The following is a 27695-nucleotide window of genomic DNA, read 5'->3' as shown; positions in this document are numbered from 1 at the left end:
TCATCATCATGTTCATGGTGAACGAAGCAAAAAATGCGCCATGATGCCTGGGTGTTCTCACAAAAACCCGTCTCCCTCAAGTTGAAGTAGGCAATTGCAACTATGGGCCACCGTGTCGGGAAGGCTGCGTCAGCGCAGGTTAGTAGCAGCCCAGGCTTTAGTATTATTATTTAAGCGGGAAGATTTCCATATAGTCCTAGCCTATCCCCAGAGCTATGGGGTCTGAAGTCCGCCCTGCTTCCACGTTCGGAGCGGGGCGGACGTCAGACCCAAAGATTTGGAGGTACAGTTGGCCTAGACCTAAGTTCTGTGATACAGGCCTACGGCCACCAGTAATTCTTCCCTTCACTTCAGCAATCAGAAAGCTAAAACGTTACCTGATAAATTTTTTTTATACAGTTCAACTGCTAGAAATTTCATTTGGAATTCAGATTTTATGATGTTGTGTCTTTCTCTTAAAAATAATTGAATTTTGGGGGTCAGCAGTGATGTTAGGACATAAGTGTAAGTTTCAGTAGGGACAGTTTCTGAGTTCTGGTGCCCCTACTTATGATTGCACGATTTTTGAGTGATTGGTCGACAATCCTTTAATTATCAAGTTGTTGGCATTTTCAATCCAACTAAAAACTCAGTTGACATTAAGCGTTCAGTCATCATTTCTCACATGCTTTCTAAAATGTATGAATGCTTTGTGAATTTTTACTCACACGGTCTCGGGAGCGGACTATTCCGTTGAGTCCGTTTCATTTTTCAGGGTTGCAGAGCCCTGAGTCCGTCATAAAGGCATATTAATGCTTCAGTGGTTGTCCCCTAGCCTCTACAGCTCTAACAAACCATCAAAAACCACCAACAGTACATCATAGTACCGTGGGGGGGGGGCGTTTTCCCAGGCTATCCTGATTTGAGGGGGCCCTTGCCACGCGCCAGCCACGCCATACCACCACCACAACACCCCCCAACAAAAATAACACTTCAAAGACAGCTGTAAGAGGCCCCTGACAAGTTCCAGACAGCTGTCACTGATAAAAAACATTCCACTGCATGCCCCAGGCACCGTTTTGTAAACAACCCATTAGATTGTACACAAGGGACCACTTAGCACACAGTCCTACGGGAATTGGCTGGAGGCTGGCTCAAGGCCAGCTGGATTTTTTTGCATTTTTTTCTGGCTAGGGGAGGCCCTGGCTGTAAAGTGACTAAGCCAGGTTTTTTTTAGCATGTACAGGGGTAGGATATGATAGGTAGTCGTGGAATTTGGAGTGAAAAAAATTAAATGTTAATTAGCTCCAATGGACTCGCCAAAAGAGGCCGCTCCCTCTTCCTAGGGTAAAAGCTCGTGGAACTGTACGCTATACCACACTAGGCAATCCAGACAGTGAAAACCCTAAGAAGGTCCCCATGACCGACATGATCCAGTTTTTGTCTAAAGCGGGGCAACTTTGTGTTGTTTGGCAGGACGCCAAAAAACGTGTAACAGGTCTGACTAATTATGGCACCTGCAAAAGTGACGCTAAAGACATTCGCTGCAAAAAGTTCCACCAGACGTCGTGAAATCCAAAGACCTGCCGTCGTCAACGATTATAATAAGCACATGGGCGGAAGTAACTTAGCATCACAAATGCGTCAGTACTACACACATCATCATAGATCCCTGAAATGGTGGAAACGCGTTTTCTTTGCAGTTCTTGATATCTGGTTAATGCTACCATCGTGTGCCACAGCATCCCTACAAAGCGTCTGCTCACTAGCTTGGATTTCCGGGTCCAGGTCATCAACGAACTGTTGTCTGCCTGCAGGACGAGCAACTCAACACCAGATGCCCCTGAAACTGCACTCCTTTCACGTGGACATTATCCCGGAAGAAGTAGGCAAGGCCAAAAAACGAAACCGTGTTGTTTGCAGTACGAGAACCCAACGTAAACAGACTCGTATGATTTGTAAGAATTGCCAGAAACCAATGTGTCTAATGCCATGCTTTGAAACATTTCACAGTGTGCGTTAACATAGACTCGGGTAGTTTAGATTGCGCCCCCTTCAACCACCCCCTTCTGATGTTGCAGTGGATCGCCATGGGCGCGCACCAGCCTTAAACGCAACTAAGGCTCCCGTCACAACCCCCCCCCCTGCGATTCCTCCCTTCTCCCCTTCAACCACCCCCCCTTCCCCCATTCCATTGTTGCAATGGATCGCCATGGGTGCACACCAGCCTATAACGCAACATTGGATGGGGGTGCCGTCTCCAATTGGTCTTATTGTAATCAAAAACAAATGTAGCATGCCCATGAAAAAAAAGTTTATTCCTGTGATCTCATCAATGGTTCTTCACGATTTGGAAAGAGTTCCAAGTACGGATTTTACTCACTTTCCTCTTCAGTTATCAATTAGTTCCCAGAAATCAGTTAGAGGTCAGGAAAGTCCATTTTAGCAGCGACAGAGTACAAGCTTTTTCAATGAAAACACAATTTGTCAGACCAGTCTCAGAGGGTTTGTACACAGGGTATAAAATGAACATGATTTTTACCAAAACAACTTCAGTAACATTCTCCTTATTGGATATCATTACTATTAGTGAATGGGGTGTCTTTGCAAGAGTGGCCTTGCATGATCTCCACTGCTGAGGGTTGCTTAATTAATTAAAATAATTATTAGAATGCCTGGTAAACAAAGGGAACTTGCATGTAAAATAACCTATGGATGACCAACGAGGCCTTGGGGCTAATAGGGATAATCTCGCCTTAGCTATAAATACATTCTAGGGTATCAATTATACTTACACTGGCCTGTAAAATTACAACATATATAATTCAAACTACAAGGTATGTGCATGTAAAGTGTAAATGACATGATCTCTTGATAACCACAACCAAAATGAATAGTTACGTTATTAACGACCTACTTACTGCTAAAACACCTTACTACACTAGCGGTGACGCATGAAATTACAATAGCTATTTATATTTCCCTTTTAAAGTTATACACCACTACAAGCATACAACTAGTTTTATTCATGTAAGTAACACGCGGAAAAAGGGAACTTGTAAACCGAGGGATTCGAGAGTTCCGCTATTAATGATTATTTTCAGGGGCATTTGTAGACAGAGTCAATAGCTTCCCCGTACCCCGGAGTCCAAAGCTTAGCCTCGAATGGACCATTCTGAGTAAGCGAGGTCATTGTTACAGCGATGTCAAAATAATAGCAAAGGGGAAACTGTCGATGCTTTGATTCGTCTACAGGGTGTCCATATGAAACGTATACCGAGATAAAAATTACTGTAAGGGCAAAACTGCCGTTCGATTAACAAGGCTCAACCATGCAAGTGTGCTGAATATCACTTGCCATTTTTCTTCCAAAGATATTAAATGAACAGGACTATTTTAATTTAATTTGATTAATAAATCTGTGGTGCCAGCAATGGAACAGACTCTCCAGAGACGACGTGGAGTTTTGAGGAGGGTGTGGTGGGCTCAGGAAGGATGGCACCGCACCCCACAAACTTGTTGCTGTGAAACAACGTCTGGCAGAGCTTTTTGGTAACAGAGTAATTTCTGTTTACAATGAAGTTGAACGGTTGCCACGTTCGCCGGATTTAACACAATGCGATTTCGTTTTATGGGGTTACCCGCAGAACAAGATTTTCACTACACCCCAGCCAATGCCAATCAAACGAGCAGTAAGGGACATACGAAGATGTAAGATGTTCAATGACAGGAACGGTGGCCATGTGGAGGGCACAACACATTAAACGTATGAGATAAGTAGCAAAAACAGAGCAGATTAGATTGATTTTGGTACATTCCTTGTTTACAAGAATGTGTCCATAAAGCAAAGACATCGGTAATCTGCACACTTGCATGGTTGATTCATATTAATCAAATATGCAAAATTGTCACGCTGCCAATTTCAGTACCCTTAACATCAGTTTGTTCACTCACCTGTATCAATAACATCACAAGCTGTATACCATTCTGTCTTTTCTAGCGATACATTTCTCTTTCCCGTAATAATATAAAGTTCTGCCATTACAGAAATTGTTATCTCCCGTATACCTTTATGTAGACACCCTGTAGATTCCCAGCTTCGGAGTGGAGCAGCTGTCTCACTGTTTAGATGTTCTGCTTGCAATCCTTCCTCAACAACACGTAGGAAGTACGTGTCTACGTCTTAGGCTGCCGTGGTTGTTAGAGGTGGATTTTTTTTTAATTCATGCAGGTGAACATAGTTCCGATTGCTTCCCCCGAAAAAGAAAGAAAAATAAAAACGTCTTTCAGAACGCCACGGCAAGCCATGGTCGACTTCTTCGGGCAAAGAGTGCGTGATCCTACCAAAACAGACTATCCAAAGCAATACCGGTATGGAGTACTGTTCATGTACACGCTAGCAACCACTACAACCTCCCTTTATGCATTGTTCACGGTAAAGGTAAATATAAATGTAGGGAACTGTGCTCGAGCAAGGGCGCCCTCATCTTTCAATACACGTCAAGGAGGTAATTAACACAAAGTTCATACTTTTTGGACGCTTTCCGTGCGCGCACGCGGTGCGAAGATGGTCAGTTTGCCTTGGGGTCTCGAATGTAGAAACGTTCTCTCTGCATTTTGCTTCTATTCATTTCCATTTTCATTTGGCCATGCTCCTACGTGTGGGAGAGTGCTAATGCTAGAAACCACGAGTAAGTATTATCATTGTATAAATATTCCACACGATCTTCGGTCGGAGAAATGGTACAATTTACGGGGCTCAACGTGGTGAATGTGTTCTGTATTCCATATTGTATTTGTCAGCGAGCTGTATTAACCATGTCGTCCTCTGAGCGTTTGACAATCATATCCATTGTATTATTATTTTACGGTGCTGTCTAGCCATTACACTGCATCAACTGTTTTCATATTTAATACACAGTAGTTCTGGAGTCCGACATCATTTGTTAGAGAGAAAAGAGGAAAAAAATTCTTACGCTCATCGAAGAAACAATCACACAACGCTGGATACCGTTATAAAACCACAATGATCTGTTTAAAGCCATAAGAATTGCTGAAATTGCTGAGTGTTGAAAAGGGCAGCTTCATGTCACTCCTTCCGTCGGTTGAGTAGCTTTTCCAGGACGAGCGACACCAACGGCAGAAGCGAGATGAATCCCAAGAGGACAAAAGCTATGTCAAAGCTCCCAGTCTGGTCAAATATCCAACCTGAAAAGAGACAAGATCGGTTACTAAGGAGCTATCCAACCTCGTTGGAATAAATAAGGCGCCAATATTTAAAAAAAAAAAACACTTCCCACCTTGTCCTTCGATTACCTCCACTGTGCCCTTACAGGGCACTGAGATGGTAAAATGCCCAACAAAATGTTGTGAACGAAATACGTCAGCGGTTACAGACATCTGAAACAATGTGAGTTACTTCAGTGTACACCTGCCCGCCACGCACTTTAGAGGGTTCATACGTGTGCAATTCAATTGAACTCTACACAATGTGGGTGTGACAAAAGCTCTTTCAGGCTGTGGGGGCGGAAGAGAGATGAGAAAAACATTTTACACCAAATAATAAGTAATATGAAAGATGCATACACCAATGTTTTATACTGTTGCACTTAGCTGAAGCCATTGTCTGTGACCGTCTGATTTTAAACCAAACCTTCAAACTGTAACAATGGATTCTTTTAGCCAAAGTTGCAGAAATACTACTTCTTTATCATTGTCATGAAAAACTGTAATTTTCGTCCCAAGGTGTACTTCAGCTTTTGGAAGGGTAAGGAATTTACAATCCATATGGTGGTTTAGTTGGCAAAATGCCTGGATTAAGAGCACACTCAAGTCTGGTGAAAAGGTCAACAAGAGGTAACAGAGACCAAGTTTTACTTATTACCAAATCAATTTTAATAGATTGAGACGACGGAGATACCGACCTTTCAATACAGACCTCACCCAAATCATGCCAGAGATATTGCATGTCTGTCGAATACAACGTGGTTCTCATGTTTAAACTCAGCTAGGAACTGTCTAAGTATCAAAACGTTCTTACCTGGGACAAACCCAAAAGCGACATGAATAATGGCCGAGAGGAGATCCATCCAGCTGAAAGCAGTAACGAGTTCCTCAGCTCCCAGCAGTTCCCGGGCGTATATGTCGCCAAGCGATTCTTGCCCTCCAATGAAACCGTTGAAAATGAAGGCGTTGAAAATCAACAACCAATAGGCGTTCACCCAAGGAAGTGTGAATAGAGCCAAGCCACATGTCATGATTGAAATTAGCAAGGCCAGTCGTAGCTTCAGCCAACCTCGGTCCACCATCAACCCAAGAAAAATCTTGATAACCAGGTTCCCTATCCCCGCGACCGTGGTGAACGTGACGGCCTCGTACCCGGAGAAACCTTTCGACTCGGCGTAAGCTACAAAGTAAATCATCCACATGATGCTTACGAAGACTCGGCCGCTGTAATTAAGCGTCGCGATCCAGAATTCGGTACGGCCGAAAATGGCGTAGCCAAACAGATTCTTCTGTACCATATTGGTGTCCGTTGGGATGCAGATTCGGAATTTCTTTTCAGCATCACCGCTTTTTGATTCGGCTGCCAATGGCTCCTCTTCACTTGGGATAAGTGGTAGGTAGTCGTCCCGCGCCCCTGCAGATGGTGGTGGTGGTGGTCTTAGCAGGAAGCCACACACACTAAGATGCATGCTGAGAGCCCCAAGCAGTAGCAAGGCACCTCGCCAGCCGTAGGTTTCTAAAAGCACTTGAGTCAACGGAGCAAAGGAGATCAAGCCCACAGACTGTCCTGCGGTCCCAACACCATTTGCCGTGGCATAGTTTGTCGTGAAAAAACGACCCGTCATGGCTCTTGTTAAAATGTTGGTGATGACCAAACCAGGCCCTGGAGAAAAACAGTGGTTAGAAACTAAGCCAATATTGAAACGCTTGGTGGCGGCAGACAGGCTGGCCCTTTATGCCAATTCTGGGCATGCACACAGTAGTGGAAAATGATCTGTTTAAGTGTCTCGAAGTACCCATTACAGAACGTCTTTCTCAGTTCCCTCAATGGTGCGTCCCTGCCCTTGACAAGAAAGCTAACTGATAAGGTCGAAACTCTTTCACAAAAGGCAGGCCATGTGATGCAAGCATTGGTGGCGCTTTGCTGCCATACTGACACCTGTATTCTCTACAGGTTAAATTCTTATTGGGTCTTGTGCACGTGGAAATGCATGTTCACTCACACCCATTGTTTGCAAACTCTTGTCACCAGTAAGAAGTCAGAAACAAGTTAGAACCATTGAAGTCTGTTTGTCGATTCTCCACTGACAATTGAGTTGTTGATGGTGACTTGTTAGCTTAATATCGACAGTTGGAATTTTTAAAAAATACGTACCAGCGATTAAGGATAGGGCAAGTGCCATCTCTATAGCGCTGGTGGAGAAGGACGAGACGATGATAGACGTCCCTAATAGGAATCCGCAGACTACCACCACGATGCGGGTACCAAACAACACCTCCAATGGCCTGGATAACGGACCTACATTGGATTTGATGGCAATATAAGTTGCACCTGCTTTCCATTCGACATTGGAAAATTGTATGCAAAGAGTTTGGATACATACTCGTGCAAAGCAACAGGGTCCATCGGGTGACACCTTCAGATACCGGACTATTCTAATTCATTGAATAAATGCATTAGTGTATAACACTGCACAGAGAGAAGTTGACACCATGTGATGTGAAATCAACACCAAATGGTTTGATTTCATCAAACATGGATAAATCCGCACCACATTTTCAGCAGTATACCGTTTTGTCCTGGACGTAGCAGGTTGATATCTCCGCCCATTTCATTTTCGTATACACAAAATGAACAATTCGTCGATGATCTGACGAGGTGACAAAAACCTCCCTTTCGTGGAAACATATTTCATTCTTAGATTTTTTGACCACTTTTGCTCCACAAACTGGGGAATTCGTGCAAAGTCTAAGCTGCAAAGTAAGGTTGGAAAAAGCGTACCCACACTAATTTGTAGATTTGCTAATTTTAATTAAACAGTAATTCATTAACGACAGTTTTTATACTTCCTAGGATTGTAAAACCTGTAGGTCTTACTTTTTCCCATTACATTATATATAGTTTTTGTCACTCAGAAAGATTTTACGCGCAAGGAAAAAAAATAACATTGAAGTGTCCATGTCCAATATCGTTCGTTTGCACAAATTCGTATTTGTTGACTCCACCAGAGCTGTATTTGGTGTCTATTTTTTCCCTGGTACAGAGGAGGCTTTTGTCACTTTGTAAGCTCTTCGACGAATTATATCACTGAGCAAAACTGTTATGCCTTCCCAAGAAGAATTCTAAATGTTACATCAGTTTGAAGACCCAAAAATATCATGCACATTTTTAGATTTGCTGGACTATGTTATTCCCTTCTTTGTTGATTCATTGTTGTTTATGTGCATAGCAATACGTCTGCACCGATTCCTTTATCTGAAATGTTTTGATAGTACATTCTGGGCTCACAATTTTAATAGAAAAACTTATGCAGCGAACTGTGTCTTCGTTCACATCACGGCAATAGCAACCCTCAGGTTTCTACGAAAGTATAGACAGTTTTTAAGTGTTTAATAAAAAGGTGCACTTTTCAATGCAATTAACCAAACGAGAGTGTAGAAAAATGTTCATACATTGTCCAAAACAATTAATTGCGACTATACTTTAAAGAAAACGGCTGAAAACAGTTTGCTCGCTTAGTTGAGCATTTTGTTTAAAAAGGCCATCATTTCCAAAGTTGCAGATAATACTAAGGCGTATACCTGTGAAACAGCCAGCAGCTGTGATGATCGATATCAACCCACCAATCACCCACGTGTCTGCCGTGAATTGCTCTTGAAGTGTTGGCAGCAGCACTCCTAGACCTTTGTGGAGTCCTGTCCATAGCAGCCAGTCGACGTGGACACAGAGTACGGCATACCAGCCCATTAGGCGGCAACTAACACTCATCATGAAGACTTATCTCGGGAACGTGTCCCCAGCGTATACTACAACGATGATAAGCCGCCGAAGATGGGTAACTGCAAGCCCTAAAACGACAGAGCGCAAGGTCTCAAATTTCATTTTGCTCAGAATGAGGACAGGACAAAAACAAACACAAATGTAAAAAAATCATACAGCACCTGAATAGTTGACCATCAAATTGTTGTTTTGGTATGAAATCGAAGCTTAGAATTTTATCTTTTCAAAACAAACTTCGTTTTAATTCAGTGATGCGTTGCGGATATAATTTTCATTATATAAGACAACTGCTGTTTGGATTTGTGAAATGGAACTAGCCACACTCATCATAGTTATGTTTATGCCATTTACACCGATGGACACATGGGATCATTGGAATGCCTGCAGAATGAAGATATTGAACTTAGGGGCCGTCCACAAGGACGTACACACGAAATGCCGACTTTTCAGCCCCCTCCCCCTGCACGTGTGGCATACTCAGTGGCTCCCACTCCTTCTCCAGTACGCAGTCCACACATCTTTTGACTTCTCAGGGTACCTTACTTTATTAAATGTCACAGTATCTTGTACATCTACTGTAGTTCTGCTATTCGCACGTCGCTTCTAAATTCTGTAATAAATAACCAAATTAATAACAGGTTTTATATCAATATTTCCTTAATAACATTCCTAGAAAATATTTACTTTGCAGCTTTAAAAAAGATGTTTTTGAATAAAAACCCAGTAAAAAATAATCCCACGGAGTGCTTATGATTTGTTTCCTCTTAAAAGGGTAATTCCAGAAATTTATTAGTGTCCCTGTCAAATCTGATATATATTACTTTGTAAGCGTAGAACACATTTTTTAATTTCCAAGAGTGATGAATTAATGCAATTTACCTGCCAAACAATTAGTAATAGTTTGAAATCAATTCCAGTGATATTTCCATGTCAAATAACAAAAGTTAGATGTAACAGGGACACGAAAATGTCACACTTTTTGGACCCCTAATTTCTGGAATTACCTGGAAGTGTACACCGTCCCCCAAGAAAGTTCGATGATCTCCGGTCTTCGTTGAGACGACGCCTAATCTGATTGTCCCAAAGCTTAGTGACGCAACCCCGACAGAAATAACTTGAATTAAACTTCGTCTGGACGTTTGACTTACATGCAACAATCAAAGTGGCTGGTTTATTCAGCAACGCTCCTTCAATCATACACAGACAATACACCAGTAGAGGGCGCTATTGACGAGGGCGCTGTTTGAGCCTGCCTGACTGTTCTTTAGTTTTAATCGTGAAATTTCTTAGGATTACTGAAGTCATCTTCATTTGAATGGTCTTCTAGTTGAATGTTTTGGTGTTAATTGTAAAATTCGTGCTGTTTTTGGTGTACTTTGCTGCTGGTTTAATTGTGAATTTTGATGTTTGAAATTTCATTTGTGTACCTGTATTGTGCGTAACTGCATATAGTATGGAATAACATGGCTGCCGGGGCGATGGTCACCGTTCTGAGATTGATATTTCTACCGATTTTATCCATGCTATTTGTGAGAGTTAACTATTTGGCGGAAACCTGCAGAACGTGTGGGAGCGCCAAGCTTTGTCCTCCCATTAACGGCTTTCTCAAAACTGTAATAATATGCTTTTCCCGCAACGTGCAACGAGTATCGATGCATGTGCCGTTGGTCAAATGGACGAAACGCAGATATGTGTGTCTACATATTCCTTGTAAACAACTACCAGTGGATCTGACATTCTTCACGGATGTTGAGGTCAATCCTGGACCTTTTTCATTTTGCCCACGGAGCTCAGGTATCCACCAGTATGAAGGGAATCTTAATATTCAGACGGCATCTGCAAACTCCAGGTATACGAGATTGCAACTGTATGGCCTTCGGCAAATGGCAAGTAGGTTGCCCTCAGAAACTATAACCGTTGAAATTAAACGGCGTATTTAAATATCGTGGTAAACAAGCTGGTACTAGACATCGAATGGCACAAGGTGGGAACAACTCAATGGCGTCTGTAATTCCGGTCTGGATTACACAAAAAGCTATTAAGGAGAACGTACATGCGAAAGAAGTCAAGCAAAGGTTACTAAGGGCTGTTATTTCCATCCAGCGGCTACCGATGTCTTTTAAAGCATCACTGGTGCTCCCTCGCTTGATGCTTACAAATGCTAGAACAATACAAAACAAACTGGATGACCTTCAATTGACACTTAGTACATCTGGGATTGACGTTGCAGCTATTGCAGAGACTTGGCTTAATGATGCCTCCACACAAATGGCAAATATTAGTGGTGTCGAATTTTTGAGAGATTTCGTGCAAACGGGCGAGGTAGCGAAGTAGCTTTATATGTTGGCAATCATTTTAATGTGCAATTATTACCCAGACACACTAGTGATTTTGACTGTTTGTGGGTAAAAGTCAGTTTACGATTTTCCAAACGCTCACTTAATAATCTATATATTGGTGTGGTTTATTATTCTCCTAGTGCAATATACGAACAAGATCTTACTGAGCATATTTGTTGTGTAATGGATAGCATACGAAGCGGTGATATGTCAGCAATCGAAATGTTACTAGGTGATTTTAATGATATAAACTACAGTAGTATTGAAAATGATTTGCAACGACTTACTTTCATTCCTAACTCGGGAAACTGCTTTATTGGACAAAGTGTTTACAAATTATCCTGCCTTGTTCCAGAAAATTGGACTGTTAGCACCGTAAGGTACAAGTGATCATTGTCGTGTTATCATTGAATCTGTATGTCAACTTCCTAAACATACCAAGACACGAATTATTACTCGCCCATATAAAGATTCCTCAGTTGAATGGACCTTTTGGTCGATGGATTATTGATTATGACTGGCAAAAATCCATGTTAAATTTATCAATTTCAGATCAGGTTCAAAAATATGTGAGTGATCTTACTATTAATTATGTACAAGCTTTTTTCCTGAAAATACATTCATTATGCATGCTAAGGATAAACCCTGGATTACACCAGCTATTAAACAATTGATGCAAGAACGGCAAAAAGCGTTTGACAATAGGCAACGGTCCATCAATGAGCAGAAATCAAGATATTAGAATGATTTGATTGCATCATTTCAATCTAATAATTCTAGTAAAATTAATAGCATCAGTATTTAAAAAACATTGGCAATTTTATCTTAAAACCTAATATTGATTTAACGTCTCTTTTGGAGTCTTTCCTAATCCTGGGAAGGTTCTTGAACGAATTAATGATCATTTTGCTAGTATTTGTAATCAGCTACCTGTTTTAGATAACACGCAACTATCGTGTTATCTACCATCTAAACCACCACCTACAATATATCGCTGTCAAGTTTTAAAAGAATTTGACAGCCTTAACTCATCAAAAGCTGGTCATCCTTTGGATTTACCTGTTAAGTTAATCCAAGAATTCTCTCTTGAAATTGCCGGCCCACTCACATATTTGTTTAATAACTGTGTTAGAGAAGGAATATTTCCTTACCTCTGGAAAACAGCTACTGTGGTTCCTGTACCAAAAGGAAAAAAATATCTTCCTTTGATCAGCTGAGACCAATTGCACTCACTCCTATCTTTGAAAGCGTTTTGAATCGTTCATAGCAAAATGGATTTTACAGGATATTAAAGGAAACTTGGACATTAAACAATGTGGAAATATGAAGGGTTGTAACACTACGCATTATCTTGTAGATTTATTGAATTTAATTATTGGGGGGCTCATTATACCCAATTGTGTACACTTGATTTTACAAAAACCTTTAATCGGGTCAATCAGACAATTGTAATTCAAAAATTAATAGATCCTGGAGTTAGGCCATCCACTGTTCCCATCGTTTGCAGCTTTCTTACAGCACGTACTCAAAACACTAAATTAAACGGACAGTTTTCTTCTATTCGGACAATTACATGTGGGGTTCCACAGGGTACAAAATTGGGTCCAATTTATTTTTTATTCTTGTGAATGATGCTGCAATTGATTGCTGCAGACGATGGAACTACGTGGACGACCTGACTCTGGGAGAAGTCATTAAATTTGGGGATCAATCAAAAATGCAGTTGTATCTTCATAACCTTTCTCGTGGGCATCCAGTGCCGAATCAGGGACTTTAGCAAGTCTACGGGGCTTATTGTCAGGGTTGCGCTACACAGAACCCACGTCACGAAATAGCAATCCGCCCTCACATCGACTCTAAGCTCTTATACCGCATTATCAAGTAGCCCCTCTACAACACACGCACCACGTCTCGGGACTAAGGCATAGTCACGCTAGGCTAGGTGACTTTAACCCTTGCACAGGATTCTCAACCCTCACCTCAGGATCAGCCCTTGAATCAGGACGACTAAACCTTGCTTGTACGCCCCTTTTATAGCTTTGTGAGCCGGCCGCTGCTGCAACTACGCCTGCGCACCCGACCCGACTACCCACCGCTACTTAAAAGTGAGGCCTGTGCAGCAAAATAGCCATGCTCTAACTATGATGCTAATATATTATCGTGTGATATTACAGTAGGCAAACGTATAACTGAGGCTTGTTCCAGCCTTTCGCTTGCAAATTTTCGTGACGCTGACTAGCTTCACTTATAAGTTTGCCTACTCTATTGCATCATTCGAATACATATTAGCATCACGGTTCTTGCAGGCTATTTTGCTGCACTGGCCTCACTTACAATTAGCAGAGGGTAGTCGGATCGGGTTGCCTGTGCGCTCGCGTACATGTGACCAACAGTGACTTCCGTTAACCAATTGCCCTACGTGCAAGGCGGAGCCTGTGCGCCGTTCTCCCCCAACACAAAGCTATATGCGTGGCTAACATAACTTCCCTTGTTACTGGGCAGGGCGCCATCTATAACTTTGCACCGTGCCTAGTAACTAGCGCCCTCCGTCACGTCACAATATGTATGTGTTGGCTTATGGGAGCTCATGTATAATTTGGGTATAATTTTTGAAACTCCCTGGATCAGGTACTTACAAACTCAATGTAAAACTACTTGATGCCATTCCTCGTACCATAGGGCTACCATTTTGGAGTGAGTATACTGCACATTGTACACAAAAGGCAAAAAAAACCCATAACTTTTTGTACTGGTATACTTGATCTTTTATCACGAAAACAACGATAGCCTCTTTGGTAACGCCAAACCTCTTTATATCATTTTATCTACACGTCCAGGGCAGTACACACACATGTACACCCATACACAACAACCAAGAGTTTAAACACTTTTCCAAACACTTTTTCATGGCAAATCATTTAGCATTTAAAAACATTCAATAACCAAACCTTGGATTAAACGTGTTGAGAAAGTAGGTATAAAGTGTTTAAACTCCACACCTTGTTACAGTTAATGTTGAATTTCAACATGAATTTCACCATTTTAAACACTTACAAAAGCGAACTTTTTTATAATAACAGTAGCTGGCAAAGCAGTCTACGGAGAATGGAGAATGGTCCCAACATTTCAGGGTTTTTGAAACACATGGTTTGATGTCATCCAATCATGTGAGTCAGTTAATCTATTAACGAAGTCTGCTTGGTCACTTTCGGTTCTTGGGATTGTACTTCCAGACTTATATTACTTTGAATACAATTGTTGAAAATACCAAGATCTAGATCTTGCACATCCTTATTCATACTGTCTACTTTTACAATCCTTGCTGAAGTTTGGCTGTTAGTGGAAAAACTTTAAATAGGAGTGGAAAACATTATGCCTTAAAGAGTCATACTTACAAACTTCACAGGAATAGAGACTAGGGACTACTGATGTTATTATTTCCAAATACGTTTCACCGTGTTATATGTTGGTGCTCGTATTTTAAAGACAGGAAAAAATGGTCTACAAAAAAATGGAATTCTTTACCTCTTTGACAATTAGAATGCCAACGAATGCAACCTTTGTTACACTAGTACATGGCTGTCTCGAGATCTTGATTCAACAGAATAAATTGAAAAAGCTGGGGCTGTCATTTCTGAGGCTGGACTTTCTCACAACACTAATATTACGTCAAGCAGTAGTTGGGGATTGATATTTTGGGCCCCCCGTTTGGGGTTAAAAGCCCTTAAAAACGAAACGATACCCTCAAAGGAACGAGAATTCGCATACTCATTACAGTACCTGTGCAGCCCACTTGGTGGGAAAGTAGGCTTCCAGAACTTGAACACTCATACGTGGTCCAGGACTTGACTGTGCGCCATCGATTTTTGAACTTTCCATCAAGAAGTCAAAAGAAACGCATATCAGTATCGACGAACTAGGTTAGGTATTAGAACGTGGAAAGCAATTTCTGAGGGTTAATTTCTTTTAATTGACCCGTGTTGACACTTGATGTCGACTTTAAAGGTGCAGAAAGTAGTTGAAGCTATTTTGACAATTCAATCTGCATTCAATCTGCTTTCAATGCTTACAACAAAATATTTTACCACTCCTCTGGATGTTCCTTTCTGACGAGGTCACCTATTGACGCAGTGCATTGATCGAGACCACACAACAACGGTATGATCTTGCTCCCATGGCATGGAACACAATAACCCATACCGCTGCCATGTTTGGGCTGATTCCTGTGTCCCCGCCGCGCGAACGCGCGCACATACACTGTACCAGTGCATGCCAGTCACGATGGACTGGTCCCAGTCTCTTTATCATTCGAAAATGGAGGACATTGAGACCGGTAAATGCAATGGTAAAGCGCTGCCATTGCGGCTGCCAGGGGGATCGGGAACCAATCTATTCTACGGTCATATCAACATATTTCCAGGACATTCCTTCTTACTTCACAACTTCGTGTCTGTAGGCCAGGAGCAGCCATGAGAGCGAGAATGCATCATGAGTGGAATACCTGAAACGGCTTCTAAAGCACCGAACGGCTACGTCTGTTTCCAGCGTACCCCTATGTATTTCCAATGCGATTGCGCTATCTGCCGAGGACGAAAGCTCACAAACTATAATGTAGGAATGCGCTGCCGATCGTACAGCGGAGCAAAACAAGATTTTTGTTAACATTTTACATTGGCAAATTGTTGGTAGGCACATCCCAGACTTACTAAAAAATTGCTATTTTTTCTATTTTGGCGGATCCGAACATACACACAAGCTCTAGGTTTTCTTCATTTTGGATATTTTAGGAACACATTCGGTTCTAAAATTACACACACGGATAGGTGTAATAATGTAAAGCGCGACACGCATTTTCAAGATGTATTTTTGCGTTGGGGAAATGTTAATGAATATGACGGGTTTTGCTCTTACCCAACGTATATATTAATAAACACTGTATGCTCAGTGCTTATTCGAAAGCTTGCGACAAAAAAGTCACAAGCTTACTCAGGTGGGACTCTGAGCACTGAGCATACAGTATTTATTAATATATGCGACACGTATTGTGCAAAAACCAACGATGTTTATCCAATTTTGGTGCAAAACGAATCGGGATGACTTTGAATTACTCCTTTCATTTTCACTGACCTTTTCACAAAACCTGCCCTTCCAGTGACCCACGGGAGATGTAGTTGGATACACATAGTCTACATAGCGATACCAACACAGCCTATTCGAAAACCCACAGCGCAAAAACTTTATGAAGAGTGTTACTCTATGGCTTGTGTACTTTACCACCAAATCGAATCTATTCAGTGTGTGGAGGGGATGTGTCATGCTCACGAAGAGGAAATAAAATTGAAACTTTCTACACCATGTTTTTATGCGAATGAAATTAACAGCAGTCCAATGTAATCAGTCGACACAGAAGGCACCTAAATTGTCTCCAAATAATTATTTAGGAAAGAGTTATTGCACCAATAGAGATTACTTAAAGTTGTAGTATCCGGCGGCGTTTATGTCAAAATCCGTATTTTCGTTTGCGGTCGAATTTTAATGACTGTAATGACCTTGTCTCTTGTATCTAGAGGTCTTTGTAGAGTTTTTAGAGTGGTTTTATTAGTGCCCTACTACTACGCTCCACTTCAGTTTTAAGCCCAGATTACCGATATTTTATTAATTTATGTAAAGCAGAAGCAAAGCTTTAATTTACTGCAACTTCCAGCCCATGCTCTACGCAATGACTGCTCCATGTACAGGGTGTCCACATAAAAAGTATACCGAGATAAAATTACTGTAATAGCAAAACTACTTCATATATGGGAAAGAGAAATATATCTCTAGATCTCTCTATCTCTATATATCTCGGCACTGTGACGTATGTGATTTACAAGGTTAGAACATGCAAATATGCAGAATACCAAATGCCTTTGCTTTAATTAAGAACTGTGAGAAGTTGGATATTGATAACAAAAGTCAGCATGTGGGGTGAAAGCGATTTCTTTTAATGGCGTTACCTGCAGAACCAAATTTTCATTACACCCTTAGCTAATGTTCAGGAGTTAACGTGCAAGAATTGTGGAAGAGGTCAATAATCCCCGTCAAGACATGAAATGATCCGACGAGCAGTAAGGGACATGTTATGAAGATGTCGGATGTGCATTGACAGGAATGTTGGCCATGTGGAGGACTTAGCACATCAAACTGATGAGGTAAATAGCGAAAACAAAGCAGATGAGATTGATTTAGGTACATTCCTTGTTTTCAAGAAGTCTAGAGACCTAAACAGTTCGGTGTACAACAGACAGAGGCGACAACAGACTAAAATTGACAGCAAAGACTACAACACAAAAAAGACCATAAAGAATTTTAAATCTATAAATAATGCTTTTGGAATATTTAAGTTACATTTTCACAACGAACAAAAACAAAAGACATGTATTCGCAACCAGCACATGCCTGGAATAAATGATAAAATGTAGAACATTATTTTGAGAGATCATTATTGATAGGTTGTCTCTAGACATTGATTTCTGTTTGTCTGGGCCCTGCGTTTGTCTGTCTTTTAGATGATCGCAAAACCGTGCATCTTTATGTACCTATACATACACACTACACACACTGCACACATGCACGGACGTCATAGAAAAACATCTGGTTTTGCTGTGGACTCACCTTCCACCTTGAATTCTTCACCGTTTGGAAAATTGAGAGTGTTTATTGTTAGCATTTGTAAAGTTTCGCCATACATATTTGATGTTAAAAATAGAACGTGTCCTTTTGAAGGAACCTTTGTAACAGGGTGATGTCACTTTACTAAAAAGTCAAAAAGACATTTGCACAAGCAAATATCTCAATTGCTGCTTTGTTGCAATCTTAACTAACTGGAGGCTTTCATTTATTGTCCAATGATAGCGATAAATTTAACAGAACTTAACAAAGCAGAACCAAGTTCCAAACAGGTGCTCGTTTCATGTAATTTGATGACTGATGATGTCACGGGCTTTTGATGGATTTCCTGTCGATCCGATCAGATGTTAGGCTTATTTGTGGATAACCTCTGGAGACTGCCCCTTTCAAGTGGTGTCTCTTAACCGATGACGACGTCATCACCACGATAATTTTCTCATTGTGAAATAATGCAGTTGCAGCGATTTAGTGTCACTTAATAAATATTCAATAATTAATAATAAATCTTATATTTTAGCAATAGTTTCTGTACACTTGGAAATCATTGCCTGTAGATCAATTTAAGCATGCATGTAAGGACACAAAGTTACATTTATGCAATTTGAAATTTAAAGAGTGAAACTACGGTGCCAGCAAAGTCCCACAAACATTGGCAAATTAGCAAAGAGATAAACATTGTGCACAAACCGCTGATCAGTGAGGTTTTCCTTTTTATGGTATCCAGATTATTTTTACGAAAGTGTGCATACGGGCAATGCCTGCGACGTGTCCTGGGCAAAATTTGAAATTTGAGACAGCTCCACAGTTTTGTTTTATCCTTAAAATTAAAGTGCATTTGCTTGTTTGAGATCGAAACGGGTTACAGTTACACGTGTTAATATCCTGGATAATAAAAGTCACCATCATCCACAGCAATACGTTCGATGTACATACGTTTGCTTTTGTCGTTTTGGAAACGTATATTTACCTATCGAACAGCCAGGACGGTTTCACAAGAACGTGTTGCTGCTCTAGCTTCAAGTCCGTTTAACGAGGCGTGCCTTACTGGTGTGACAGGAGACTGACATATTTTGTGACGAACCCAGTAGACCGGCTCAGTCTGATCATGGATGGAATTTGAACTGGCCTTATCTCACAAATATATTTATTCACTTCGCCCAAGGATGGCGGCTACCAGGTCGCAAGGGGATAGTAGTTAACAAATGGTGAACTAGGGCTGCTCGTTTTGGTGGAAATATACCGCCGATCTATAATCACGTCATTGATTCTAGTGACAATAGAGTTCTATAACTGACTTAATATAAGTCACAATGAATCCCAATAATCCTCAAATTGACAAATTATGCTGAATGATAATTACATGATTAATTACAAAAGAAATTTCCCATAAAATATGCAAATAAGGCAGGCGCATGGCAAAAATGCTTAAGTCCATAATGTAGGAATACAATTAAATCTGTATGTGCGTAACTATCAGCACAAACAAGCCATCAACATGAGTACAGAAAAGGCACTGTTACTTTCCGACCTCAGGACACTGAAAACCTCATTTAGTTTCAAGGAAAGTGTGATGAAGTATCGGGAAAGGTTGTTGATTGACCTTCAACGCGATAGGTTCATCCTAGCTATCCTACTCTGCCGACAGTAATGGTGGCTGCGCTTGCCAACGGGTGGTGGTAGCACGCATGCGCATGTCTAATTTGCATATTTCATAGAAATGGTTTATTCTAAGCTACAAGGTAATTAATTATGTCCAAATGACCCTCACCTATAATAAACCACACGTGGTCAACTGCACCACGAACTCGTAATAAGTAATCCTTAACCAGAGTGACCCTTACAACTACCAAGGTAACCCTTACACACTTCCCGTTACTCTTATACATAGGTTAACGTGGAGTCAACTAAGAAGGCGAATAAAATAATCCTCACGGAACCCTAAAGGAACAACACCCAGTAACTTCAACAGGGAAAGCTGAGCCTACGGAGCAGGACTGCACTCAACCGCAGCTACGCCAACAGACATAGAACAAATGGTATCCAATCCCTTTAAGTCTTAGCTTTGCCGATCCCCCATATGACTGGTTCACACGCTTTCCTGTGGTATAATCCTACGCTTCGTAGATAACCCAGACTGTCCTTTTACAATCCACCCAAATCTAAAATGAGACCTTAACAACTTGCAGTTCCAAATACAAAAGACGATGCTATAACTTCACTGACCAATCGCCCTGGAGTTCTCCTAATTCCCTGCAGTCGTCACCCATCATATTAGCCATCTCTCAACTTATCGCTGCCAGCTCACAAAGTGCTCAACCAACGCGACCAGAGCCCAGATCTATCTTACAGAACTGGTAGAAAATTGAACTTGCCTTCAACGTTATCATTCTCGGTTAAGACAGCATTGTTCAAAAGAGGCCCGGTGAAGTCAGGAAAAACTCAAGCAACATCGGTCGGCAGGTTGAAAAAAATAAAAAAAGCTTTTCATTTGATGTAAGGCAAACTTTAGCCAAACTGATTATATTTCCCCATGCCTACTTTCATCATCACGGACATGGAGTTCAGTTTTGTACTGCGGAGCCCTTTAATAATTTTAGTCAATTCCTTCTAGTTTCTTTTCCAGATGTTCACGTAAGAAAATAAAAATGACGGACGTGACACCAAATACACTTCGTTAATTTAAGGCAGTGACTGAAAGCATACAGCCTTTACTCGTGTTGAGGACAACTTGATTATTCACGGATGTCATCAATCTTTTCTTCGGTTGATTAAGCTTTCCACGAGCAGCGACACCAACGGTACAAGGGCGATGAATCCCAAGGCGACAAAAGCCTTGTCGTAGCTTCCAGCCTGGTCGAATATCCAACCTGAAAAGTAGGCAAAATAGCTTACTTAGAGGCGTATCCTGCCGAGAAAGGGTGGGGAAATTTTTTATTATTATTTAGATATTAAAGGAACATTTCCCACTCTGCCCGTCACATGTTCCAAACGCCCTCAAGTAGCTGGGAATGACAACGCCTCTTGTACTGACGTCCGCAAAAGCGTAGCTTCAGGGAAACATTAGCCAAGGTTAAATCAGCGAGTGTCAACCGAAGAACAAAGCAATTTGGCCTGAGGTCAGGGCTGCAGATTCCAAATGTACTTTAGGCGTTGCGCCCACAGTGTGCCGGCCGGTATCTGTACAGGCCGAGACTGCTTGCCCGTTTGAGGCAGATATGATCCTCGGCCTGTATTACTGCCTTTTTCGTCCGGTACGGGCCGGTCTGGCCCGTCGGCATATCACAGTCGCTGAATTGAAGGCTTACTTCCAGGCCCTCCACATGAATAATGAAGATTTAAGCGGATTAGTGTCAACTGCGTTAACAAGCTAAATTTCTTGCTTGGAGTGGTACGTGTATCTTTGTCGTACAGATACCTTGAATGAAAGCATGAAGGAATAGGTCAAAGTACATGCACAGGTTTCATAATAACTCATTACTCTCCTGGTTCACGGTCTTGATCCGTCGATTTTACGAAAGTTTAAGGATCTTATGAGAAAACGTTTTCAGTTTAGGCAACATCACTGTGATTCTATAACTCTTTTTTTCCCGGGCCATTATTTGCAAATCCGCATCACCACGGTCTCAAACGCGAGAATGAAATCGACATACGGCATTCGTTTGTTTTAATCGGTTGCAAATGGCAAAAATGATACCAGCTTGCACGTGCTTACATTGCACGTTAACTGCAGGCTTGCTGGAGCGCCGCGAGGTGTTTATGCACAGTACGTGGTCGCTAGTGCATTCAACATGCGCTGTGGGTTTGTAGTTCCACCATTGTTACGGTGGCTTGTTTTCCGCAGTCCTCTCCCTTTTACAAAACAAGTATAAAAAACACACAAGATAACCGGAAGAGTAATTTTAACACGATGAGCCACTCGTGTAATAATGGACCAAAGGAAACAATTGGAAAATGGTTTTTAACAAAGAAGGACGAATTCAACCGAGTGGAAAATTTACTATTGCTTAGAATGTTCTGAGTCCAAAGGGTATTAAAACTCGAGTATCATGCTCTGAACAGAATGAATAACCCCAAAAAATGATATCGGCCCTCAAAACTTGGAAATCTACACGAAGGGTCTTTTGTATTCCAATATGGTGGAGGGTGGTGTCGCAACATCTTGCGTCACGTTTGGTGACAATTCATGCTTCCGTTCTTATTTAAGGTCCAAAAAGGTAAAATTCACCATTATGCTCTGTGCCGTAGTCTGAATAACCCCAAACAGTGATCGTGGCCCACAAAACTTGGAAATCTACATAAAGGGTCTTTCCGTCTATGACGGCTGTTGTGTTTCAGTTGACCGCTATGTACATTCTATGAACGAGCCTGATGTGACGTTCCCTGCCAGCTGCACTGTTGAAGTCCTAGTGACACTCGGAGTTGCAGACTCCATCTCCCTTGAGCGTAGGCCTACTAGCGAGGTTGTCGTCGAGTGGTTGCTCCTTCAGCTTTCCAGACTGGGCTTGTGATGCTAGCTCATGCCATGTCCGAAAATGACATGAGTGGTGGTTAGATTGCCTTGGTGTCAAAATACAGCCTCCGCCGAATTCACGTAGAAAAGTCATTAGCCTCTTAGCGCGGATTGGACTTTTCATGCAGTGTGTACACAGCTGGTCTTCGCACTTGATTAACTCGAGTGTAAAAGTCTGTTGAACAGGGTGTTTCGCCAGAAATCTGTATTCTTCCGCAAGGCCAGATTTTCTTAGATTTTTGATGAAATTGCGTCACTGAGTTCTTCGACTAGAGCTTCGTCTTGGTAGATGTGTTTTGAGTTAATCGCTACAACTGGAAATGAATCAAAGATCCTTCCGTGAAGGCAGCGACGCACGTCTTCGATTGCTTTATCAAGAACAGGCGCATTCTTCCCAACGAACACGCGAATCTGCAATGTCACTGCATATGCTTTGAATACTTTAAATACTTGTCTGATTTCTCTTGTCTTTTCTAATTTCTTATGGTAAGTGGTGTTTAAAGGAATAAAACAGTACATGTTATATTTCAATTAACTTAAATTTGACTGTGTGGTGTTTTGACTGTGTGGTGACAGACAGATAGACAGACATAGATTGATGTCGGTCGCACATGTCTCGCACGATTCAACATACTGCTGAATATCTGGGACATAGCAGGCCAAAAAATGAGGTCTCGTGCTAGACGCAGACAGGTGTTAATACCTAGGTGACCGGCATGTACCTTTTGCTTCATGTCATTGCACATGGAGAGAGGAATGCCAACTCGGTAACCAGCGAGGACAATGCCGTCTTGGATAGTCAATTCATCGCCATAGCTTAAGTACAGAAAGAGAACTGCGGGAACATTCTGCTGTCAGGCTGTCATTTGTGTCAGGCCAACCGGTCTTGATTCTGTCCATCAGGCAACTCAGTGTTTCATCAGCCTTAGTGGCTGTGCGTAGATGGAATAGCCGGTCAGCGGAGAAGGGAGTGTGCTTGAGGTTAGGCCTATTCACAATGAGTTTGTCCTCTGCGGCCATGTCACTGAGTGGTGCACGTGACAGTGCATCAGAAAAGTGAACTTCCTTGCCAGGACGGTAAATAAGCTCAAAGTTGTATACCTGTGTGCGAAGCAGTAGGGATTGTAGGCGCCTGGGGGACTTGGACAGAGGCTTCTTGCTGATTGCAACAAGAGGTTTGTGATTAGTGATGACAGTCAGGGTCCTTCCAAAGGTATACCGGTGGAATTTCTCTAGACCGAAAACAACAGCTAGCATTTCTCTTTCGATCTGAGCATAGCTCCGCTCGCTGGAAGTAAGGAAAAAACTGGCAAAGGCAACAGGTTTACCTTCTTTTAGAAGGGCAGAACCAATGGCATAGTCATTGGCATCGTTCTCAAGAGTCAGTTCTTTGGCCGGGTCGTAGTAGTGGAGAGTCGGCGTAGATGTGATGGCTTGTTTGACCCTCAAGAATGCATTTTCCTTAGAGGAAGACCGCTGCCCGGGTATCTTACGCTTCAGAAGGTTGAAGAGGGGATGGGCCATGCCATTCAGGTTGGGTACGTACCCAGGAAGCGGCGAAGTTGTTCCAGGTTTGTCGGAGGAGGAACTCGGTGATGATGGCACGAACCTTTCCAGGGCCAGTCTGCAAACCATCTTTGCAGATGATATGGCCCATGAATGAAATTGTCTCCACATTGACGTGAAGTTTGTCGCGGTTCAGCTTGATGCCCTTTTCAGCGCACCTTTTCAGTTACTTGTCAAGATTGTCGTCATGTTCTTGAGTGATGCGTCCGTGGATGAGCACGTCATCGGCTATGCATTCAATGCCAGGGGACCTTGCAGCGTTTCCAGTAGACCTGGGAGGAGACAGAAGTACCGAAGGGTAGGCGGAGCCAGCGATAGCGGCCAAAGGGGGTCTGGAAAGTTGTGAGGAAACTGGACTCCTCAACAAGTTGTTTCTACTTCTCCTTTGGCGCTTATGATATTGGTGCCAATGTCGCACGTCAACCGCAGTGTTGCAATCCTTGACTCTGTAGTTGTTGCCACACTTGCAGCAAGGTCCCTCTGTCTTGCGAAACACTCTTCTATCGTTGATGGGCTTACGGCGCAATGCAATGCACCTGGAAATGCCATGACGCTCTTTGTCATGAAACAGCCACCTGACTGCTGTCTTCAGCGTTGATGAGGACTTCATGGGAGTTGACGTAGCCATCACTTCAAAGGATGAGCCGGGGCTACGGTGGTTAGCTGCTCCGTGTTTCTTGTGATCTGAGAGGGGAGAAGGGTACAGCACTGGGTCTTTCTGAAGTCTTGCATTCATTCTGATGAACTCTGTCAGCTCAGAGAATGGTGGGTAAGTGCCGTTTGCAACCTTTTATTCTGAAGCTCCTTCCCTCCATGCATTGTGTGGGAACATGGGGAGTTTCTCAAGAACCAGGTGTAGATTTAAGAAATAATTCAGGATCTGCAATCCAGGAAGATCATTCATTTGGGCAGCAGTATCTGCGCAAAGGTTTGCAAGTAGCGATGACGGAAACGGTCAACAAGTTTTTTTCTCTGACTTCCCCTCTCGTGTACTCAGCCAAGTAGGCGAGCTTCTGTATAGCTGTACTTTGGGTCAGTCCAACCATAGTCTTGAAAGAGGACAGTCATGGCTTGAACATTATTGAGTTCCAACATAGACATCAGGATCGTGTGCAGGCTGTCTCTGGCGTCAGCAAGGTCCTTTAATTTGTCAGGTTAACTACTGAAACATCTGAATGTCGTTTCTGGGCGATTCTTATAATGGAACAACTCACAGTGAAGCCAAAGGGGTGTTTTGAGAGGAATTAATATCCACTGTGGCTGGCTTAAATTCTTAGGCTTAGGGTAGGAGTTTGATGGTGATTTTAGTTTTAGTTTCAGCTTCGATAGTGGAACGGAACAACAGAGCAGGTCCTTCGAGGTCTGGTAGAGCGAAGTTAGACACCCGTTCTTTTCTGGTTGTGCCTGTATAATGGCGTTTGAGCGAGCTTGTTCAATGGCTGCGGCTCGCTTCCCCTTCAGAATTCGGATATCGGCTTCAACTGCTGCTTCACGTGGCTGCGGTTCCATCTCATGCCCTGCCTGTTCTATTCAGGACTCTGTTTCACGTCTCACCTGCTCAAGTTCTCTCTGGGCTTGTTGGAATTTCAGTTGCGACGAACATCTAGCAATAAGCTCTTCGTATGCTTCGTTCTCAGGGGTTGAAGCGGCAGATGTCAAGGCTTGGGCCTTGGCACTGAGGAGAGAGGAGGAAGACGCCTTTTAGGTGTTGACCGCAAACTGTGTTTTTAACTTCTTGATTGGCCGGAAACACTGGATTTTGTTTCCAGTGCAAGTGAATGTGCTGATTTTGTGTCGTGGGTGATAAGACTGTTGGTATTGTTGCTGTTTTCTAGAACAATCGGCTTAGCTTGGAGTGCATCTGCTTTGAGCGATTAGTCTTGAGCAATTAGTCTTGACTCAGGGCCTGCTGAATTGCCCTCCATTGCTGCTTAAGTTCTTTCTCCACTCCTTGAAATGAAGCCAAAAGTGACTTGAGTGTGGGGCGTCTTGCTCGCTGAGGATGGCTTTGCAGATCTGCACTGTCTTGAATGTCTGCTTCTTCTGACCCACTTTTAAACGGATGGGGTTAAAGACGACATCTTTGGTGTTGAAGGGGGTTCAGGTTTGTCGTATAGTTTATGTTCAATAAGACCAGTTCATTTATTTGTCACAGTCATTTCACAGTGCTAGCGTCTGCAAAGGCGTAGCTTCAGGGAAATATTAGCCAAGGTTAAACCAGCGAATTCAACTGACAAAAAACTATGTGAACAACATAAAATATTATAAATATACAACAAGATCATCAGCCAGCAGATTAAACCAGAAAACTTCCTGTATGGGGATATTAAAGAGTCTTTAATCCATCCCCCCCCAAATGCAATAAACCACATGGAAAATCGTCTTCAGAAATGGTAAGAAAGTGCTTGCTTACCGACATGATTGTGTTTCTGGAAGAGGTGTAAGAGGATCACTGGTTTACCGCATAAAGGTTGCCCGTGTAACAAAGAAAAGACTCATAAAACTGCTGATATTTAACGAAAAGGGCAAACAAGATGACTGCCAAAAGAGTGTGCTCCAGGTCAACAAACTATTCCACTCGAACTAGGGAACATGAAGAGCGCCACCAAGGCTGAAGAGTGGAGAAGAGTGCCAGAGCTGTTAAATGTGAAGGGCGCCACCAATGTCCTGTAATAAATGATCATCAGGACCAATACATCTCTAATAAAATTGCGTGAATGAAATACCTCAATTGTCACATAATATGAGGGTTCTTATTCTTCCAATTCTTGACCGGTTCCCGTCCCGTACGTAGTCTTCAGACGTCTTACAGATGTTTTCTGAACGAACGTAGCACCAGTAGTGTGGAATAAAATGGCAGAATCCGGCTACATAGCATATTTTGCTTTTCCTTTTTCGTTATCGAATATAACTTCACTTTAAATTGTTCCTTTATCTAAAATTTAAAACAATAACCACTGATTTGAATTAGACAAAAGGATTTCCCAGTGACAATACTTTAATTAAACCTAATTTACGTGTACCCTCTAATGTTAATGCACAAAGAGTTCACGTACGCGCCATGCGTGCCATACGTACACAAACCAACCAGCCTTAGCGCTGAAACGTATTTCATGTTAAAGCTTTTCTATTGGCCTGACAAAAACCTATATATTCAGAATCATAATTAACATGGCTAATTGCACATGGCAGCAGGTAGCTACCGAACCCTCTATAATAGGGCCAGTCCATTCTTGATCAAAGCATGAATATGAACTGTACTTCGAGGATTTTGTCCCCAAATACAGTAATTCTTTGCAAGGTTGGCAATGTTAAGCCAACACGATCGAAGTGGTAAAATGCCAAAGACAGGTCGTTCCAGTTACCTGCGTATGAAAGATACCAAGAGAGGTGAAGAGACCAAATTTCATGGCATTATGAAAAAGAAAAATCATACCAGAAGATAAAACTATCGACTTTTCAATGCATGTGTAAAAAATTCAAGAAAAGATAACTTGTCCGTAATACAGAAACACAGGTACTTTTGCTGCCTTTAACCATAAAAGAGCCGGGTTGGACCCCCAAAAAGGTTTCTGATATCTCTGCAGAGCGGGAGTAGAGCCGTCAGGTGTTTTAGAGTAACTCT

General features: G+C 42.1%; 3 protein-coding genes across 5 annotated transcripts in view; 1 reads left to right on the top strand and 2 right to left on the bottom strand.

Moving 5' to 3' along the window:
- Positions 1 to 27695, top strand: part of smg9 (SMG9 nonsense mediated mRNA decay factor) — a 202387-nt gene that overhangs the window by 30902 nt on the left and 143790 nt on the right. The gene's annotated exons all lie outside the window — the stretch shown is intronic.
- LOC110986517 (monocarboxylate transporter 12-like) lies at positions 5069 to 9152 on the bottom strand. The gene is made up of 4 exons (XM_022248433.2): positions 8788 to 9152; positions 7361 to 7504; positions 6020 to 6868; positions 5069 to 5187 (listed from the first exon to the last, which is right to left on the bottom strand). The coding sequence occupies exons 1-4, from the start codon at positions 8975 to 8977 to the stop codon at positions 5069 to 5071; spliced, it is 1302 nt and encodes a 433-aa protein (XP_022104125.2). The 5' UTR covers positions 8978 to 9152.
- LOC110986491 (monocarboxylate transporter 12-like) overlaps positions 17545 to 27695 on the bottom strand; it is a 16345-nt gene continuing 6194 nt past the window's right edge. The window contains exon 5 of one of the 3 annotated variants that reach the window (XM_087142229.1): positions 17545 to 20861. In XM_087142229.1, coding sequence (XP_086998355.1) covers positions 20743 to 20861 — 119 coding nt within the window. In that variant the 3' untranslated portion in view covers positions 17545 to 20742. Of the gene's footprint in view, positions 20862 to 23375; positions 27436 to 27695 lie in introns of those variants that run through there. The other 2 variants (XM_087142230.1, XM_022248389.2) reach the window with 2 other exon arrangements.

Source organism: Acanthaster planci, linkage group LG10, assembly GCF_054643075.1.
Source record: "Acanthaster planci isolate LZ-2023a linkage group LG10, COTS_SCS, whole genome shotgun sequence".
Lineage (NCBI taxonomy): Eukaryota > Metazoa > Echinodermata > Asteroidea > Valvatida > Acanthasteridae > Acanthaster > Acanthaster planci.
The sequence above is the reverse complement of the archived record's forward strand: the minus strand, read 5'-3'. Positions and strand labels throughout refer to the sequence as shown.